Source organism: Numida meleagris, chromosome 9 (genome assembly GCF_002078875.1).
Source record: "Numida meleagris isolate 19003 breed g44 Domestic line chromosome 9, NumMel1.0, whole genome shotgun sequence".
NCBI classification, from domain to species: Eukaryota; Metazoa; Chordata; class Aves; order Galliformes; family Numididae; genus Numida; species Numida meleagris.
In genome coordinates, this window is record NC_034417.1 from 19,088,231 (window position 1) to 19,108,677 (window position 20,447).

The following is a 20,447-nucleotide window of genomic DNA, read 5'->3' on the forward strand; positions in this document are numbered from 1 at the left end:
GGGGCGCCCTGCTGCAGGCGGCGCGCTGCGCCGTTACCATAGCAACGCTTGCGGCCTACGCCGCGGGGCTAGGATGGGCGGTGGCGCCCCCACGACGTAACGCTGCGCGGTGACGCCACGCGGCCGCGCGCGCTGATTGGTCGGATTTGAACTGAACGGGCGCGCGGCCGCCGGGTGAGGCAGCGCGGAGCTCGGACCCTGAGGTGGCCGTCCCCGCACCGCGACCCCCGCACCATGAAGGCGGCGTAAGTCGGATCCCGATCCCTCGGCCGGTCATCCCGGCCCCGTGAGGTTCGTCCCGGTCCCGCGCGGTGTCCGGGCCTCTCCTCACGCCTCGCTTCTTCCCCCAGTAGGGCCAAGACCCCGCGGAGGCCGGCGCTGAAGAAGCCGTCGCCCCCCGGTCCGAAGGATCCCGTGGGGGTGAGTGCGGAGCCTCGGGGCGGGGGGAACCGGGCGGGGCCGCTCTGTCCCGAGGCTCAGCCCGCGCTGAGCGGCCGCCGGGCCCTGTCCGTCCCCCCCCCCCCACAGGTGTACTGCAGGGTGCGGCCGCTGAGCCGCCCGGACCAGGAGTGCTGCATCGAAGTGATCAGCGAGAACACGGTGCAGATCCATCCGCCCGACGGATACAGGATATTCCGAAACGGGGAATACCGGGAGGTAACGGCCCGCGGGGGTGCGGGGCTCCTTCCTCCGCCGTCGGCCTTCCCGCTGGGCCCGGTGTGTCCTGCAGGGTGGGGCGGTTGGCCTTGTGCAGGTGGTGCTCTGAGAGAAGAGGGTTTTCAAATCCCAAAGCCCCTTTGGAGCAGAAATGCGCTTTGGTGTTGGTATATAGAATCAGTGTACAGATCAGAAGAGTGGAAAAGACCTCTGAGATTCCCCAAGTCCAACTCACCCCACCATGACCACTGCCCGTGTCCCTCAGTGTCACTTCTCCATGTTCTGTGAACGCCTCCAGTCCCCCCACCACTGCCCTGTGCGTCCTGTGCTGCTGCATCACTGCTCTTTTGGAGAAGAAATGTCTCCTAATATCCAACCTAAACCTCCCCTGGTGTAACTTCAGGCCATCACCTCTCGTTGCTGTTACCTGTGAGCACAGGATGACCCTTACCTCACCACAACCTCCTGTCAGGGACTGTAGGAAGCCATGAGGTTTCCTCTGAGCCTCCCCCTGACTGGCCAATCCCAGTTCCCTCAGCCGCTCCCTGTAACACTTGTGCTCCAGATCCTTTGCAGCCTTGTTGCCTTTCTTGGACAGGCTTCAGGGCCTCTATGTCTTTCTATATCTCCTATATGCAAAAAGGCTTCTGCAGGGTGGAGGGGTGAGAGCTAAAGGAAAAAAAGATAAAGCTGGCAAGACTGCTTGAAGGGCTTGTTCACAAAGCTCTGATTCTTAGAAACCAGCTCTAAGCAAAATCAGGCATGAATGAGTTAAGAGTTGGTATATCCTTAAGCTCAGCAAAGAGCAACGTTTCCCTGTGTGTGCTGAAGGGGAAAGCTGTAGTTAATGTATAAAAAGAGGAGAGTGGGTGGGCTGGTTTCTTCTCCCTGTAACCAATGAGATGTGTAAACGGTGCAAAGCTGTGCCATGGAGGATCAGAGTGGGTATCAGGAAACATTTATTTACTGTGAAGGTGGTCAGACACTGGAATGGGCTTCCTAGCGGGGTGGGTGGCTGTCAGTGGGCATTGCCCTCAGTAATAGGCTTTAACTTTTGGTTAACCCTGACAAGATCAGGCAGTTGGAATTGATCTTTAGGCTCCTTCTAACTACACTGTTCTGGAGTGGTGAAAGGGCGTGAAGTGGAAAGAAGGTGGCAGGTCACTTATGCCAAGCTGCTATTGCCTTTCCTGGAAAGGGGACTTCAGGTCATGAATACAGAATGGAGAGCTGGAGCACTATAGCTCTGAGCATGGTTTGGTTGTGGGATGGCTAATAACAGGTTCACAGCAAAGTGCTGTAGCTCTAAGTGAGACGATGTCTTTTGCTTTCTGTGAGTAAGGCTTAATGAATGTTAGCTGGCACGCAGGATACTCTGTTTCTGAATCTGTTATGGGAGAATCTTAAAGTATATGAAGTGATATTTAAATATTTACAAGTGTTTTGAGGAAAAGTGGCCAGATCTGTCAAAGTACATTAAAAACCCGTGACTGGAAACAGACTGGGCTGGGAAAAGACATGAACTTAAAAACAAGAATGTTAAATGCTAGAACAACATGACTTTATCCATTGTGAGTGTCCTTGGTGTTCTCTCAGCACCTGTGTAGATGATGGTTGGGGGTCAAACAGAAACTTGAGCTTGAAACTGAAGGTTGTGTGCTTCTCTATTTGCGTGTTTCTGATCACTCTGGTTATTGATGGATGTAAGCTCTATAAAAACCAGAGGTTGTTGTTCTTTGTTATACAAATCTTAGCTGATCGTTAGAAGAGCTATAGTGGATCAACTGTGCACATTCAAACGCAGGTGTAACCTTAAAGTAGGCTCTTTGTTGTTCTGTTGTGCTAACGGAAAGCACTTCTAAAGAACGTGCTTTCCAAAGAACGAAGCATTTTGAAGCAATGGAGTTCTGGGCAGGGAAACCTGAGATCTAGGGCAACATGTCTTCTTTTCTTCAGACTCAGTATTCCTTTAAAGAAGTGTTTGGTACCCTTGTTGCTCAAAAGGAGCTTTTTGACGTCGTGGCTAAACCTCTAGTGGAAGATCTCATTCGTGGGAAAAACGGTAAGGGTTTACTTGTTTTCTGTCATGTCTTTGTGTGTCTTTTTTTTTTGTATTGTTATGATTTTGCAGGTCTTAAGGTTTCTTAACTTGTCTAGGTTAAAAATATGTATATATTTAACCCTTATTTGCAATGAAAGCAGTTGTGGTTTAGCTCCCCTGCACAACTTCCTTGGGAGCTCTTCTTGTGTAATGCTGTGCATGCTTTGTGTGTCCAGGTATAATTTTTTTTTCGTGCACAATTATCTGAAGAAACATTTTTTTTTTTTTTTTCCCAGCAGAAAGATGTGAATTAGTCCCCTAAACACTGGCTATAGAAACAAATCAATTTGTCCTTGGCACACTTTGATACCTTGAAGTATCTGGTTAATGTCAAGCTCCCTAACAACAGCCCAAGTAAATCAGACTGCTACACCTGGGACTTAGTGGCTACATTTCCATTTTCATTTCCAAATGCATGATCCCAAAACAGGGCAAGTACTAGCAGTTGTAGCTGAAGTGTGCCTCAGCGAGATGGTCAGTACTGGTGCCTGAGGAAGAGTGGCTTTTGCTGGGCTGGAGTTAGCTTACTGATAGATACCTCAGCAGGAGTCTTTTTTCCCCAAGAACCTTTTACCCAAGAAAAAGTGTGAATGTAATTGATGTTTTTTTTGAGACTGTAAGCATTGATTACAGGACTCTTCTTCTCTCCTAGGTCTCCTTTTTACATATGGGGTGACAGGCAGTGGGAAAACCCACACTATGACGGGATCTCCTGGTGATGGAGGACTTCTCCCACGGTGTTTGGATATGATCTTCAACAGCATAGGACCATTCCAGGCCAAAAGATTTGTGAGTAGTTTTGCACCAAATTCTCCTTGCTGCTGCTCACAACAACCTAAAACACTGTTCAGAATGTCTCCTGTCTTTAAACAACGACAAAAGATACCCCTAAAAAACAATGGGCTTTCTGAAACAGGACCAAGGAGACAAACCTGGTTTCTAGGACGGACATATCAAGAAGGTGTATGGTCTAACTGTTCTTGTAATTGTTTCTCATTTTTTAATTACTTCAGTAAAAAAAAAAAAAAAAAGAAAAATCTGGGCCATGGTTTCCAGTGAGTTTTGCATCTTGAAACAAGAACTCATTCCATATTTAAAATAATATAGAGAATAATGTTTAGTTTTTCTTTTGTTCAGAAATATATATATTTTTTGCTATCCAAATATATTTGAAACAATACTGGAAGCTTTTTCCTTGGTAGCATGCTAGCTTGGAAGTCTTTGTGGAATATTTCTCTTTTGGAAGTACCTGTTTTCTGTCAAATCTACTTGGAATTAGCTAGCAGATTGAGCGTTAGTGAGGGGGTGTGGTGTTTGCTGGCTGCCAGACAGCTTGATCAAATAACTTGTCTTTTGCTGGCCAACACCTTATGTTCGCTACCGTTTGTCATTACATTGTCTAAACATGTTCACTGTTCAGGTTTTTAAGCTTGATGACAAGAATGGTGTGGATGTTCAGTGTGAAGTAGATGCTCTGTTAGAGCGACAAAAAAGAGATGCCATGCCTGTTCCCAAAACTCCTTCTGGCAAGTAAGTAACTATTGTAACATGCAGGAAAAAAAATAGTTAATGTAAATGTTATTCTGAAACTGTGATTTTAAATTATCTCGGTGTCTTTATCTCTTGCTTTTTTTTCAAGAATATTCATGGTAATTTAGTGAATTATGTTCCGTGTAGATTGGAAAATTGCATGGTTAAATACCTCGATTCTGAGGTTTAGAATCGAGCAACATAAGGCTATTTTTTTGGTATCTGTTTTTACATAAGTAAAATGCTATGATTGGACCAGGTAGGGTAATATGAAATTAAACTTGAGGATGATTTGCAAAATAGGGAGATTGCTGAATGGTGTGTGATTCCAGTGTCAGCCATCCAGGAATTCTGCAAGGTGCTTCTAGCTGGAGCTGAGTACAGCAGTACTGGGTAGATGGATCTATCTATTTAAACTCTTCCGAGCGTACTTGAAACTGGATGTGTTGACTTTAGTTTCTAATGTGTTTCCGTACTCAAATCACACTGCCTGTCAGTAGGCTTGGTTTTTTGACTGTACAGTCAAGGTGGCTGGCTGTGGGTGCTCCATCACAATTGCTGACTGTGCGTAATCAACAGGCGACAGATCGATCCAGAGTTTGCTGATATGATCAACGTGCAAGATCACTGCAAAGTGGAAGAAGTTGATGAAGATAATGTCTACAGTGTCTTCGTCTCCTACATCGAGATCTACAACAACTACATTTATGACCTCCTGGAGGAGACTCCATTTGAGCTGATAAAACCAAAGTGAGTAGGAATAACGATATTGATAGAAGTTATGCTTCTGTGGGGATTGCAGTGTCTTTGTGGCTGTAGTCTCTGTGAGTCTGGCTCACTTCAGGTGAATTGGTTCCGAAAATCACACAGAAAGACATTGAGGCCCTGGAGCGTGTTCAGAATAAGGTGATGTCTAAAGAATCCAGACGATGGTATTTCAGTGTGCTGAGTACTGACGGTCGTTCTGTTGCTGCTAAGATTGAGTGCTCCCTTTCCTAGTGTAATGGAAGATAAATAAGTAAATATTTAATTTCTCGGGCAGCGTTGTATCCTGCTGAGGCTTTAAATCTATTGATGCTGTTCTGCAAGTGCTATTCCTAGCTTGTGACTACGGCTTGAAGAGCAAGCTATTCCATAGCTGGCATTTTCCTCTGGAAAACTGCCCATTGGGGAAAAGCTTATGTATTATTTCCACTCGGTGCCAATCATTTCCTTAGCAACAGAGATGAATAGACTGAAATGAAATTCTGGATGTTTTTTGGGAAGGTATCTACTAGGCCGTGGTCCAGAACCAGTAAATCTTGTGATCTTTGAAAAGACAGTCTGTAAATCAAACTTATTTGAACATATTTTCAAAATTCTAAATCTGTTAAAGAAAACTATGTGCATCTACTGGTACATGTGTTAATTAAAGAGTCGGCCAATCTACAAAGACTTAACTAGAGCGAAACAAGCCATTGCATTGAAACATTGAGAGCATTCTCCAGGGTACTGCTTTGAAACAAGTTTGGATATCTGAATGCTTTCTAAATAAGAATGAAGTTTGGTTTGGTTCTTGCTTATCGTATCCGGAAGTTGGCCTAGGGAAAGTCTTGGATTATTTCCATTTATGGAAGCTACAGTGCATTAAATATGACAAGGTCTTGGACACAAGCTGAACGACTTAATATTTTTAATCCTGTTTTTTTGGTAGGTGGAACAATTGCAACACTCCTGTGCGAAACGGTGACTTTATGTATGTGCCTAAGCATATTACTCCCAATATGGAAGAGTGAATTTCAGTAGAAGCAGAAAATAAACTGACTCCTTATCTCTTCTTTGCTTTACTAGTGAATGTAGAATGCTGTTGAAGCCATCTTGCTTCTATATGAGCCATATGCATGTAGTAAAGCAATAGCTGCCACACAAACCAATCATTTCCAGTAAGAATCACAATTAAACATGGCTTCTAAATTAGTAGCTGAAGTGTAACTAATCTTGGCTGAGTGTGTGTCCTTGTACTTCCGCTTCCATCTGCTGTGTGGATAATTGATGTATTTAGTCTGAATTATGTACTTAAATAAAAGAAAACTTGCATGAGATAATACACCACTGTATATCCAGCTCCACTGAAATTTAGTGCTTTCCTTTCTTCCTTGCCCTTAAGACCTCCACAGTCCAAAATACTTCGTGAGGACCAGAATCACAACATGTATGTCACGGGTTGCACAGAAGTAGAGGTGAAATCTACAGAAGAAGCTTTTGAAGTCTTTTGGAAAGGTAAATAATCTTGAAGTGTAACTTAAAAGGCTGTATGTCTGTATTGAGTTTAACAGTACCATGCTGAAAACAGAACTGGCTTTGGTAGGTGGCAAACCTGTTAAATGAAGCAGGTTTTTGGAGGGAATGTCTTCATTCTTTTAAACAGGGCAGAAGAAGAGGCGTATTGCAAACACTCAGCTGAATCGAGAATCTAGTCGGTCTCATGGTGTCTTCATGATAAAGTTGGCTCAGGCACCTCTGGATGCAGATGGAGATAATGTGCTGCAGGTGAATTTGGGGGCATGCTACTAAAGGAGAATCGTGTTTGTGTGTGCATGTATGGATACAGAGGTTAGAAAAAGCAGTGAATCTTGCAGCGTGGCCTACTGACTCAAATTTATGCATATCAAACTTGTAAAGTCTTGGTGAAGTGAATCAAAATTACAAAATTCCTAAATTTTGTAATTTTTTTTGTAAAAAGAGCATTAAAGTGAGCAGCAAAGCTGCGCTTCTGTTTATTCCTCCTCTGTTTTGAGCAAAGCATCTTAATGTAAGAATGCAAGACTTAGAGGCTTTGAACAAGAGTGCTTGCTGTAATCTATCTTGTGCTGCAAGACAAAAAGGATTTGATAAACATGTTCACAAAAACCCTCTTGAGGTGTGGATTAAGGGCTATCAAAACACTCTCAAACTAAGTCTGAAGGTGCAATATGTGTTTAAGTGTGCCTGCTGGCTTGGGGTTGTGAGGTATGTTCTCCCGCACCCCACACATCCAGTGCCTCCTTAGAAGGCAGGGAATATAGAGCTAATAATATATAATAATAATAATAAGTAACCTAACCTAATTTCTTTCTTGTAACAGGAGAAGGAACAGATCACTTTAAGCCAGCTCTCCTTAGTTGATCTAGCTGGAAGTGAAAGGACCAATAGAACAAAAGCTGAAGGGAACAGGTTGCGAGAAGCAGGTATGCAGCACGTTTAGACAGCCTGCTCGTTTTACCTATCAGTTTTGTCTCCTAGTAAAGAGACCATAAGAAGAATCGTTAAGTGTTCTGTTATAATGTTTGGTTGTCTCACTTGATGGTCTGCAATCCTCCAGCTTGGAAGCTGGAAGTTTTGGCAGCATTTATTGCATTTGTGGATACTTCAGATTATTTAGAAAGGTTATCAGTAACAAGTGACTTACAGGTCCAAGCAGTTTATCTAAAAAAAAAGTTTGGAAATATGATGCAAATAACTGCTTACAGAAATTTCTTTTATATTATTATTTTTAGGTAATATTAATCAGTCATTAATGACATTGAGAACATGTATTGAAGTTCTACGGGAAAACCAGATGTATGGGACAAATAAGGTATGTAACTTGCCATTCAATTATCTTTTGATGAAGAGCTGATGTAACGAAAGCTTACTAGAACTTTCTTCTACTTCCAGATGGTTCCATACAGAGATTCCAAACTGACTCACCTCTTCAAGAACTATTTTGATGGTGAAGGAAAAGTGCGTATGATTGTGTGTGTTAATCCTAAAGCTGAGGACTACGAGGAAAGCTTGGTAACCTTCTTGCAATTCTTATCTCATCCTTTCCTACTCTGCTTCCACATTTAGTACTGAATGATTGTACGAGTTTAGTAGGTGGCAGGAATGATAACTTACATTGCTTAAACACTTCAGGCAATCAGATGTAATACTGCAGGGCAAATATGCCCTCTAAGTCTTAATTTTTCCTCTCAAAAATGCTAGTACTGCTTGCATGCAGCACAGGAAGCTTCTCTTATTTACAGCAGTCCAGATAACCATATTTTGGTGCTTTATCCCCAGTATGACAGTATTTGCAAGAACTTAAGGTATCTGCACAGTCAGCTTTATGGCTCCTTGATGCAGGGAGGGAAGGTGTTACTGGAAAGATTTTTAGATGCTCTACTTCAGATTTGCAAGCTATCTAGCTGGGAAATACTTAAGCTTCTATGTTGATCATGTCACTGCTAAAACTTTTATTGATCTAAAATATCACTTTGAAACTTACTTTGGACAGCTGCTGTTTTATTGCTTTGCTGAGCTTGCTTTTGTTCTTTTGTAGCAAGTCATGCGTTTTGCAGAGATGACCCAGGAGGTTGAAGTTGCAAGGCCTGTAGACAGACCTCTGTGTGGCTTAACGCCGGGGCGGCGCTTTAGGAATCAGGCCTTCAGGGAGGAGCTGGCCCGCAAACTGGAGATCCGAGGTGGCCCAATTAATGGAGGTAAATAGGAGAATGCGAGGTGTTCACAGCACACACCTTTTTTTTTTCCTGTTGTTTGTTCTTGAAGAACAATTTAGAGCCTTGAAAGCACGCAAGGAGCTGCGTTTAAGTGTTAGTGGTGAGCTTTCTCTGTGGTAGGTGCACCTGAATTGCTGTTTTCGTGCTGCGCTACTGCTTACGCAATAATTGGGCTTATGCTACAGTTCTCAAGGTAATTCTTTGTTGTTGATGATGAGCTGCATTCAGGGTCCCATTACTGCAGCTCTGGAAAAGAGATTGTGCTGAAGATAATACTTTGATGCTTTTATACGCCCTGGGTTTACTTTAGAAATTAGGATTTGCCTGGAGGTATTGTAAGGAATGAATCAAAAATGTCACACTTAATCTCTTCTCGATACTGTCATCCATTCTGAAAACATGTCGTTCTCATTAATAATTCTACATCCTGTCTCCTTCATAATTCTGTGGAATGATCTGTGGCTATGCATTGTCAAATGAGAACTTTGTTCTCTCACTTGCTGACAGACTTCCTTGGCTTTAAATCTTACAGAAACAGAAGAGCAATCTGCTTCAGAAATATTTCTGCAGAACTTTCCTCCTCTGCCTTCGTGTGAGCTATTGGATATTAATGATGATCAGACGCTTCCAAAGCTTACTGAAGTCCTGGAGCAACGCCATAAACTACGACAAAAGTTGTCAGAGGAGTTTGCCAAAAATGGTAAGAATCTGAGCATTGATGTAGAGCTGGATTTTTGGCACCCTCATTGCTACTCAAGCATCTCTTCCGTACTAATGTGGAATAATTGTCTAGATTGGCTTAAAAACCCTTGCACTGAGGTAATGAAGTAGCTGGTAGTGTTAAGTTAGTAGGAGAAAGGATGAGAAGGGAAAAGTATGTTGACTTTCTTGCAGTGCTTACATTTAAAACTGTGCTGCGAGAACTTGATTCCAGCGTTACGTCCAAAGAAAACTATATTCAAGGAAAACTGTCTGAAAAAGAGAAAATAATAACAGGACAGAAAACGGAGTTAGAACGCCTGGAGAAGAAAATCAAAACTTTGGAATACAAGGTAAGTTTTCTTTCGTTGTTCTAAGCTATACGGTTCCTAAGCACAAGAAGCTTTTTCTGTCTACCATTTGGCAAGCTTCTTGAAGTCAGAAGTTGTTTTTAAGGTGGATAGAAACGAGATTAAAAGTACTTTGTGGGCAACCTCTGGACACTTCTAGGTTTTTGAACAGGACTGTAGAATCAGTTAGGTTGGGAAAGACCCTTAAGATCATCAAGTCCAATTGTCAGCCTCTAACACTACCCGGTCCACCACTGAACTATGTCCCTAAGCTGCAGGTCCACAAATGAGACTTGTAGTAATACATTTAAATGGGTAACTTTCTTAAAAGTTGTAAAATGTCTGGAACTTTCTGGAACATGAGCTTTTCAGCTGGGTGTGTTGGTAAAAGAGCTAACAAATATATTCTAGCACAACCAAACGTATCCTGTGCTTCTGGGCTTAGATGGTTGTGTTGCTTGGGGGCATGGCAAAGTTCTTCCTCTCTTCTTCCAGATTGAGATTTTAGAGAAAACTGCTACAATTTATGAAGAAGATAAGCGTAATCTTCAGCAAGAACTAGAAAGCAAGAGCCAGAAACTGCAACGTCAGGCTTCTGACAAGCGTAGGTTGGAGGCACGCCTGCAAGGCATGGTTGCTGAAACAACCATGAAATGGGAGAAGGAGTGTGTGAGTATACTGCCCTATGTATTAGAGATGTCTAGTGGAGTAATGCTGGAGGGAGCTGGGGAGCTTGGTTGTTAAATATTTTTTTAAGGTTTTTCTTTTTTTTTTTTTTTAATATTATTAAAAGTGAAGATATATTTGGCTTTTAATTGAGGGATTGAACAGACATTTTCATCTTAAATTTTATAAATGTTGTATGATAGGATGAATTCCTCAAGGGCCCATGTTGCAACTAGAGCAGCTCTCTTGTGCGCTTTGTTTCAGTATCTGGAACTCGTTCTTTTGGGTTTATGGTTCTCTGAGGAGTGATTCTTTTGTTCTGTCAGTTGTCAGGAAAAGCCTAACATCAGCCTTTCCCCATTATCCTCATGTACACTATTGCTCAGATCTGAGCTTCATGAGCAATAAGAAAATCTGAGGAATTAATTTACACTGCTGCAGGACTGTTTACTTCTCCAGGGCTATCGATAGAACTACAGTTAGACAGTGCTCTGATTTGCCCTTGTAGTTTAGGAAGCAAAATATTCATGGCATTAGACATAATCTTGGCAGTCTTTCTTTATAGCTTGATACATGATTACTTTCATCAGCTTGTATCTCAGAGGGAAAGAACGTCCTTCCATGTAGAATATAGAATTATCTTCAAACTTGTAGCCCAACTACTCTGTGTTTGTATGAAGTATGTTATGCTTTTCCTCTCTTTGTCTTTGTAGGAGCGTCGTGTAGCAGCAAAGCAGCTGGAAATGCAGAACAAACTTTGGGTCAAAGATGAAAAACTGAAGCAGCTGAAGGCCATTGTTACTGAACCAAAGAATGAAAAGCCAGAGAGGCCTTCCCGGGAGAGAGACAGAGAGAAGCCTATTCAGAGATCAGTGTCTCCTCCACCAGTACCTGTAAGTTGCCTTTAAAGCACTTCTTGGTAAAGGGACAAGCATACTTCTAAGAATGAACTAAAACGCAGAGCACTTTTCTCTAGTGGCTAGAAAATGTTTCCCATGCACAGTATTTGGATGATTGAACTGCTTTTGAATTCTTCCTCTCCTCTTGTATTTATCAGTGTTTTTTATTTGTGCTCCTACTCTCCTTGTGCCTTTAGTATTGGAAGAACATCTGATTCTTACTGCTGTCACTGCAACGTGGTAGCTCTCCGAAACCATACACTTGGGTAGCTACACTGAATACTACGTGCAGTGACACTGTTTTATTGCCTTAAGAGTTGACAGTTCTGTATGGCTAACTGCTTTCCCATTCTCTTTAGCCTTCTAGTAACTTTATTACTCAGGTCCCTAACAGCCAGCGGCTCGTGAGCAACCAGCAGGTGCACAGACGTTCTAATTCTTGTAGCAGCATTTCTGTGGCTTCCTGTGTTATGGAATGGGAGCAGAAAACCCCTTCGCACAAGCATACCGATGGCACTTCTAAAACAAGGACTAGACAACAAGAACCAGAACAAAGTAGAGGCTATAACACCTCAGACAGAAGGCGAGGGATGTGCTGGACTGGAGTCACTGAGGTTCCCAAGCGTAGAGATGAGCTAGAAATAGAAGAGGATCAATGCTGCAGGGTTAGTGCTGCTCCTGTCAAAAGCTAAATGTAGTGTTACTTAGTCTGGCTCAAAAGTTCATCACAGCTGCTCTCTTATGTTGAGTACAAAAGAGATTTTGAATTTTTCCCTAAATGTATTTTTCATAGGGCAGTACTGTTTCCAAGTTGAGTCTCGCTATTACTCTATTTAAATCTTTAATTTGGCATTTAAAAATCTTTAAAAAGCATTTCTATTTCTTGTTAGTGTGTAGATAGCTCTGGAAAGGAACTCTGATCTAACTAGGCCTCTTTTTTTTTTTTCCTACCTCTAAATGTCTTTGTTTTAATTTGTGTCTGTCTCCTCAAATCTATCTTACAGCCTGCAACTTACCGTAGTCCACTTGGGCAGCTTAAAAGGTGGTCTTATGAGCCAGCCACGTATGCAAATGTCCATTGGAAATAGTGCTTGGACAAACTTCTCACTTGAATAACTGCTAACCTTTGATCTTCTAGAATAGTCTTTGCAAATTTTTGCATCTGCATTAAAACCGGGGGGCTTTGCTTATAGTTGAGAGATGCTTTTCCATTAAATCATTGCGTGCAAATGTTTGTATCGGCGGTGTCTCTGTCCCAATATTACTGTCACAGTGGCTCAGGTAAATCCAAGAGAATTGTTCTACACTCTACCCCCAGGATCAGAGTTCTTGAGAGGGCTTCCCAAGAAGAGGGGATTTTGTCATGGTAGGATTCATTTTTTTTTGATACCATTTTCAAAGTTCCTGTTACTTGCCAGCCCCAGCCCTTTCAAGTATGGGATGTGGTTTAAGCAAATCCTGTCCCAGTTAACTAATACACAAACCACCAGCATCAGAGTATGGGATATGTTCTCTCCCACAGTAAAATGTGACTGATGGCAGTTTTGTCTTTTGGACATAATTTCTTGATTTCTAGGGCACCCTGGCAGAATCAGTTCCTACTTCTCCACTAAAAAGAGGGGAGATCTTGAGTGGTGTTTTTCCTAATTTTCATGCACAACAATTTTGTTGAAAGCCACATATCTCTAGAAACATTTAATCTTCAAAAGGTGCTTTAAATCTGTAAGAGATTTACCTGTGAAGGACACAGCTAGTCTCATGTCTATTACAAAGAGAAATCCCAGTTGCTGCTTTCATCCTCTGAAAGCACAGAGGATGGAATTTGCATTCATAGCTGTGGTTTATTTAACAACACTGTAATTTACAGAGGTCTGTAAATTAGTGAGTAAACAGAATGCCCATTCAAGGATTTTGAAAGGACCCAGGTTTTTAAACAAGCTTCCTCTATATTCTGGTTTACCTGAGCAACTGACAGTGTTCATGAACGTAAGATAAAAATTTGTGAACCTCCATTGCTTCTCGTGGATTTCCAGCAGCTGGGCTCAGAAGCAGGAATGCTAGCCAAGGGGCTCTTCCTTTTTCTCTGCTCGTAATACTTCTAAGCTAACAGAGGCTTCGTGTTCCAGAGATGGTGGAAATCCATGCTCATTCTGTTCCCTTTGCTACACCAAGATTACATCTTGATCCATTAGTGCATCTGTGGAAATGCTTCCAAATGTATCTTTTCAGGTCGGTTAATATGTTCATGGCAATCAGGCCTGGGATGTCTGGGGAGAGTGCTGCCAAAGACAAAGATGTTCTCCTTGAGGAAACTTCCCTGTGTAGGGAATGCAACTGATTGGATAAAACTGCATCAAATTAGTGGGAAATAATTGGCACAGAAATAATCCATTAAGCATTTTTTGCAAGGCTCTTGGTAGCGATACGTTTCAGGATGGATTCTAAAAGGAACGAAGCTTTGATCTTCAGATAAATGCATCTTAACCAGACCTGCAAAATTGAGTTGTGCTGACGATATCCTTTGAGAAGCTTACTGTGTGCTGATTTCTTCTGATTCTCTTCCACTCTGATCAGAACGCACCTCCAGTTCGTCTCAGACACAGACGGTCGCGCTCAGCTGGGGAGAGATGGGTAGATCATAAGCCACCTTCTAATCTGCCCACTGACACAGTCATGCAGCCACATGTCCCTCATGCCATCACGGTAGCGGCTGCAAGTGAAAAGGCTCTAGCTAAGTGTGACAAGTACATGCTGACGCACCAGGAGCTAGCCTCTGATGGGGAGATTGAAACAAAACTAATTAAGGTAAAGCAAACACCTCTCTGGTAAACTTGTGATAACCCTGTCAAATCCTATTTCTGGCAGTGTATTTGTGCTACAGGCTTGCTGCCTTGCAGAAAGGTGTGTTTGATTCCGTGTGCTAAGAGATTGGATTTACAAGTTTTGTGCCCTTGGACTCACGTGAGGTTTTAGAGTCTGAAAATGCTTTTCTTGAGCTTTGTCATTGCTTTATGTATACGCCATCACATACTTGTTATTACTTGATCACCATCTTTCCTGAAAGTAATTAAGGTTTCTTTTCCCCTCTAGTAAAATACAATAATCCATTCATAATGAAAGTTTCTTAGACTTGTGTCTGCTGCTAATCTTGTGCAGTCGGTCTTGTTGGAATGATATTTGATTTAGATTAACAAGTTAGCTGGCTGGAGTGATGGATGCTCAAGTGCTCTAAAACATAATTCCTAGTATGCAACTAATTAGCAAACTGGTGGGGCGACTTAGGCTTTGAATGCTTGCAGTGTTTGTGGTCCAAAATACTGACTGTACTTACCGGGGGCAAATTGAGAGCTCTTTGTAATTCATAGCAGCTTTTCATTCCTTTTTCTTATGAGCATGCACCTCCCAATATTGCCTTTCTTCCTTTGAGGTTTTGTAGCTGTTGCTTGTGCTTTGTTATCTTATGTCTGGTGAGGAAGAATGTACTTGCTGGTGTGCGCTTACTAACTTGAAAGAAAACTGTAGCTGTTAGTGCTTAAGTTTTCACCTGAAAACTAACAGTGTAGCTGCCACAGTAACCTCATGACTGTAACTTGTTAACTGCTTTTGGCTCCCAGGGTGATGTTTTCAAAACCAGAGGTGGTGGACAGGCTGTGCAGTTCACAGAGATAGAGACTCTAAAGCAAGAATCTCCAACTGGGTGAGTTGTGCTCTTAACTTCGGGCTCTGGTTCTGCTGGAAATGTGTAACTTCAGTAGTTGATGTGTAACTGATTCTGGTCCAAATGATTGATAGAATGAAAAGCTGTTGCATCTAACTCAAAATCATATGAAAATAACTTGGAGGAGCTTTTAGGTACTGGTGGTGCTGGTAAGGCTGGTCTGCTGTTGAGAGAAAAGTATTTAATTGAAAAATATATAATCTATCGTGCATGAGAATCTTGTAGATTCTTTAAAGAAAATGATGTTCCTGTAACATCTTTCTTTTTTTCCCCATCCTCACTGTACAGTCGAAAGCGAAGATCATCACCTTCCAATGCTGATCCACCAGAGGATGCTGCAGACTCTGAATGGACTGATGTGGAGACCAGAGTAAGCTACAAAGGAGGGAGGGAGACACCTCACGTTTGATCTGGATGAGGGCTTGGAGTAATGTTGATGGTTGGGTCAGGGTTGGGGTTAGAGACTGACTTTCTGTGTCTTCTCAGTGTTCTGTGGCAGTGGAAATGAGGGCAGGATCTGCCCTTGGACCTGGCTATCAGCATCACGCTCAGCCCAAGTAAGTGCCTCTCCTCTCTAGTTGGTGTATTGTTCTCTTTCCTGGTAACACCTGAAATGAGACAATGCTTGTTTCCCCTTCACCTTGTTGCCCTTGCTGCTTTGTGTTTGCGATGCATATGCTTCTAGTATACTGCAAAGTGAACAGGCTTGTTGAGTGTTGGAAACACTGACTGTACAGATCTGTAGGAGACTTCTACCCCAAAGATGTGTTCTGGCACGTTCTCTGGCATTTAGTGCCGTGAGCAGAATGTCAGGTTTGATCCTGTCCTTCTGCAGCAATTCAGAGTGCTCTTAGCTGGACTGCAAAAAGCTGGGGACTGTAGCGTGCCTGGCAGGTCAAAATTGGAGTGGGATTGAAGGTGACAGTGGCATGAGACTGTGCTGTATCCTTCTCTAGTCCCTCTAGCCTTTTTCAGATGCTGATGTAGTTAAAACAAAACCCTCATCTTCATATCTTTAGATAAATTGAAATAAGGTTACAAATACCTCAGCATTCGCTTTGGTGCCTCAGTGAGGGAACTGAGGGAATCATGGGGTATACTTTATAGTGTGCCTGAACGCAGCTAGTATTTCAGCTGCTGCCTGCTGTGCGACTGCCAAGGCATCTGCTAAGGAGACACGAGCTTTAGTCATGCTAGAGGAAGCTTTCTTCCTCTTTAGATGCATAGATAAGTCTGAATTCTTTAGGACTCTTATCATTCTTTAACGTGATGGGATCAGAGTTGCAGTTACACAGCAAACATACCGGATCAGAAACCTCAATTTCTAGGAAAAGTTGAAATGATGTACTTGGTAAAGTTAGTGCCTAAGACTTGAATCAGACATCTAACAAAATCTCTTGCCTATAAAAGAAATGCTGCAGATAAGGTAGTCTTGCTAAACTAGATGTTGCGGAACAGAACTAAATATCCAGGTTTGGACTCTTGCAGATAGGTGCTGGCAATGCTGCGGAAGTCACCTGTTCAACTCAGGGGAAGACGATTTGCAGTTTTGCAAGACATGTTTACAGGGAGGAGAGAGGGCTGGAGAGGTAAAGAGGCTTCTGCAAAGCCAGAATAAACCAAACGGATTGTGTTTGGAATCAAAACAGTAAAAGTTAGTGAAACACAGGTTCTCATCTCTTGAGTGTTTGTACGTTAAGGGTTTAGCAGTATAGTGGCAAGGTGTTCTGGGGAGTTTCTGAAATGAGTAGTTCTTGTTCTGGGTAAGGTTGCAAATGTCTGTTGACGTGCACTCCATCACACTTCTCACAGAACTTGCTCAGGGTGGCTGCTGCTACATGCAGCCTTGCTGCAGCCTTATGATATTGTAGTAAATCCTGTAGTTTTCCTGCGTATTGAACTGGAACTTGTATTTATTTAAAACTAATCAATTGAAATAAAACTGTCTTTTAAGCCCATGGCTATTTTAAAAACAAGAAAAGAAAATTCAACTGTTTCTTGAGAAAGGAGCTCTTTAGTTTGCTTGTTGTGTTTCTTAGGAAGTACATGAAATTTATGCATGCAGCAGGATAGGTAAATGGGCTATTGACTGCTGGTACAGACAACTGCTGCTGTGTATGATCTGAAAGTTGTTTGATTGCCTTGTTTTCTTTTAGGCGAAGAAAGCCATGAACTTAACGTACTGCTGCGTTGGAATCCTGGTGATTTTTATCAGACTTATCTGCTGCCAGTGATAAACTAACTGCTTTGTTATCACTACAAGCTTGTATTTTTTTTTTATACTGGCCTATGCTAGGCAATGGTTAAATGGAAAATAATTTTTGCAAAGCTGAAGAAGCATATGAGTGGGTGCAAGTACTTTCCGTGGACGGGGGGAGGTTCTACCATTGCATGCTGTGGACTTCTGAAGAAATCCTTCTGTCTTGTACGTATGAAGCCCTCGTTATTAAGCTGTACTTTTATAGAGTAATGACACGAGGCTTTTGCCTTGCATATTTTTCAGCTCTTTGTAGAATGTACCTGTATTCTGGTCGCTATCCCTTTCTTGTCAGGCCCTCTGTTTTGAAGAGGTGTAAATGCTGCGATGTATTCAGATGCAGTAATGCACTTTAAGAGTGTTCCTATGCCATTTCATATATTATTATAGCCAGCAGCAGCTTGGTAATGTAAATTTCTTCTTGGAAGAATTACCTTTAATTATTTAATATACAAATCAGCTTGTGAAAACAACTTCAATCTCAATCTTCTGGTCTTCATGGTAACAAAGCAAGAATACTGAGATGATGAATAATAATGACTTGACATCATGGCTACTTTATTTTGTAGTGCAAGTAAGTAACTAAGTGTTTTACATCTGTAGATATGGGGGAAAAGGGTGATGTGCTCACAGATATGGTGAGGGCCTTATATGTGTGGCTCTGCAAGCATGTTAAAATAAATACTTTTATTCAATGGCTCTTACCAGTCACGTTCTTGTTACACCACAGTATGCTAAACTACAAAAACTGAGGTAAGCCCTGTAGCTTGTGACCATCTTGTGGAAAGACCTGTGATTGAATGCAGCCTTTGTGATGCTTCTGGAGTTTAAACCAAGAGAACTTCTTGGGTCTCGCAACGTATTTTGGACAAGCTTATTTTCAGGTCTGCCAGTTGCTTTTGAGGGCAGTTGGTTCTGTTTTGGGGGTGTGACTGTCTGGTTGCAAGATACTGAAGCTTTGAGCTTTACTTACAGGCCATCTGTGAGGAGGTTTATGTTCTTTCCCCGGATCTTGTTGGTGCATGCCAAGAGGAGAATGCTGTACAGCACTAGTAATTGTTAGAGTGAACGCTGTCCTCTATGGCAGTATTAGTGTTGAAAATAGCTAAGAGCAGGCTTGACTGTAATCCCTTGGAGGAAGCACACAGCAGAGTGTTCTGCTGCCTGTTGTCTTGAGCTATGCTGCTTAATGGGTTCCGAGGCCTTCCACCTCGGTCTGGAGAGCAAGAAGTCCTAGTTAAAAAAGCCACGAGCACATATAGCTGTGGCTGGCATGTGTTTATTTAATCTGTGTGCTCCGGGTGCTGGTTGGAGTACAGTCTTGCTTTTATGCATTTATGACCGCCTTAGTAATTGTCTATATTTGAAGACATTGCAGTTAAGTCAGAAATGGCAAACACACACACAAAAAAAAAAGAACCAATAAGAGGGGAAGAAAACAGCCTGAAGATGTGTGGTTTGGCTTTTTGTTGCTGTTGTTTCTCTTCTTTTTTTGAAGAGGCTTTTGTGAATTTGAGCTAAACGGGCAAATCCTGTACGGTAACGGACCAGGGGGACACTCTGCTGTGACAAGCCAGTGCCACTAGGTGGTGTGGAATAGCCACCATCGGGTGCTGGTGTTGGAATCCTGCGCTCATCTGCCCTGCAGGGAGGTAGGCTTTGCCCTGAATTCCTCTTCTTAGCACTGCTGAGTTTTGGGATATTGCTAACCTGTGCGCTGTGTCCCCACTGCCATGCATCTCCTGCCTTACCTGCTGTGGCCCAGTGGGGGAACAGGAAGGGTAACAAACAGAAATAACGGTGAAAGGAGCTCAGCAAGGCGATGCTCCTATTCCTGGTGTTTAAATTAACCCCTTTACAGGCACTAAAATAGTTTATCTGCTGTTAGCGATAAGCAAGCTGTCAAAGGTATTATCTCTTTGGTTTAGATTCAGTCATCCTGTCATCAGCACAAGTCATATTGAGAGTGATTCTGGGGGAACCTGAGAGGGAGCCTTGGGGAACGGATGTTCAGAACTTTGAAAAGAAATTAGCAGCTGCAGAATGTGGCTTCATCTGGGTTGCTTTAAAAGCAATGTGAACGAGGCGTTCTGGCTCAGCTCTCAACCTGTTGTTTTCTCTATTACTTGTGGCAAAGGATGTGTGGCCACAGTGTCTGTTTCTCAGTCCTTGTCAAGTTCTGTATCTTGACATGTAATGGTTTTGCAGGAGCTTGTCTCAGGAAGAAGCTCCATGTTTTGAATGAGGATGCTGCTCAGCACAAAGAAAAGAGTTGCTGCAGCCACCTTGCCCAAATAAAGGTTAATACAAAGCAAATCTGAGGCCTTGTGAAGGAGGGTGCCTGTGTCCTTGGCAGTGCTATGAGGAAGGTGGCAGCGTGTTAGCAGGTTGTATCAAGTCTGTGACTTGTTCTTCACATGCCCAAGGTGCCTAGGAGGTTTGTGTGAGCTGGCTGCTCGGGTTTGTGTTTGGAAAGAAGCCGAACTTAGCAGAGCACCCGGGGATGGAGCTTGAGGTCTGGAGAGGACACGAGGACTCCTGCACTAGCAATGGCAGCAGAAGTTCAGTGCGTATCAAGCTGTTTCCTGGGCCAGATCTAGCAACGCTTCTCCATCGGTGGAATTGCATTCAGTGCCACTCAGTTGCATTCCTGTGAAGTCGTTCTTCATGTCTTTGCGTCTTCTTCACATATTTACTCTAGCACATAGTACTGGCGGTGTTTACTCTGCAAAGATTCCTCTAAGACTCAGCTAAGCACACAATTTACTCAGCTAACAAGGGCTGGCATTTATTGTGGGTATCTTTGTGTACTTGTCATTCTTTAGTCTCCGTTGACATTCAGTGGGAAGCGTTAAAGCAAACAGCAGCACGCAGTAGGAGGGTTGCCTGTTCCAATGCTTCTCTGTGAAATAGCTGAGCGAGGCCTTCTGCTTGGTGCTGGCCGAGCCAGCTCCCCCCACTTGCTGTCAGTGGGGGTGGAAGAGCCTTTATGAGGGAACTGGACTTAGTGGGGGGCGTTGGGGGGAGATGGTTGGAAATACAGGTATGGGACTTCGCTTGTTTTTGCGGTG

General features: G+C 42.8%; 1 protein-coding gene across 8 annotated transcripts; it reads left to right on the forward strand.

Annotated features, from left to right (window-relative positions):
* On the forward strand, nt 102-18,071 carry KIF23 (kinesin family member 23). Of its 8 annotated transcripts, XR_002441815.1 has the most exons (25): nt 102-245; nt 351-420; nt 529-657; nt 2,614-2,719; nt 3,411-3,547; nt 4,179-4,288; nt 4,868-5,038; nt 5,982-6,023; nt 6,435-6,547; nt 6,696-6,817; nt 7,392-7,494; nt 7,804-7,883; nt 7,964-8,083; nt 8,610-8,769; nt 9,320-9,487; nt 9,682-9,839; nt 10,332-10,505; nt 11,216-11,395; nt 11,761-12,066; nt 13,976-14,206; nt 15,016-15,098; nt 15,408-15,489; nt 15,606-15,676; nt 16,608-16,708; nt 17,276-18,071. XR_002441815.1 is itself a non-coding variant. In XM_021407379.1 (24 exons), exons 1-24 carry the CDS (start codon nt 235-237, stop codon nt 17,289-17,291), a joined length of 2,940 nt encoding a protein of 979 aa, XP_021263054.1. In that variant the 5' UTR covers nt 104-234; the 3' UTR covers nt 17,292-18,071. The 8 variants fall into 8 exon arrangements, 7 of the variants coding, with proteins under 7 accessions (XP_021263054.1, XP_021263053.1, XP_021263059.1 ...); XM_021407379.1 differs by lacking the exon at nt 16,608-16,708 and having other exon boundaries at nt 104-245; nt 354-420; XM_021407378.1 differs by lacking the exon at nt 16,608-16,708 and having other exon boundaries at nt 105-245.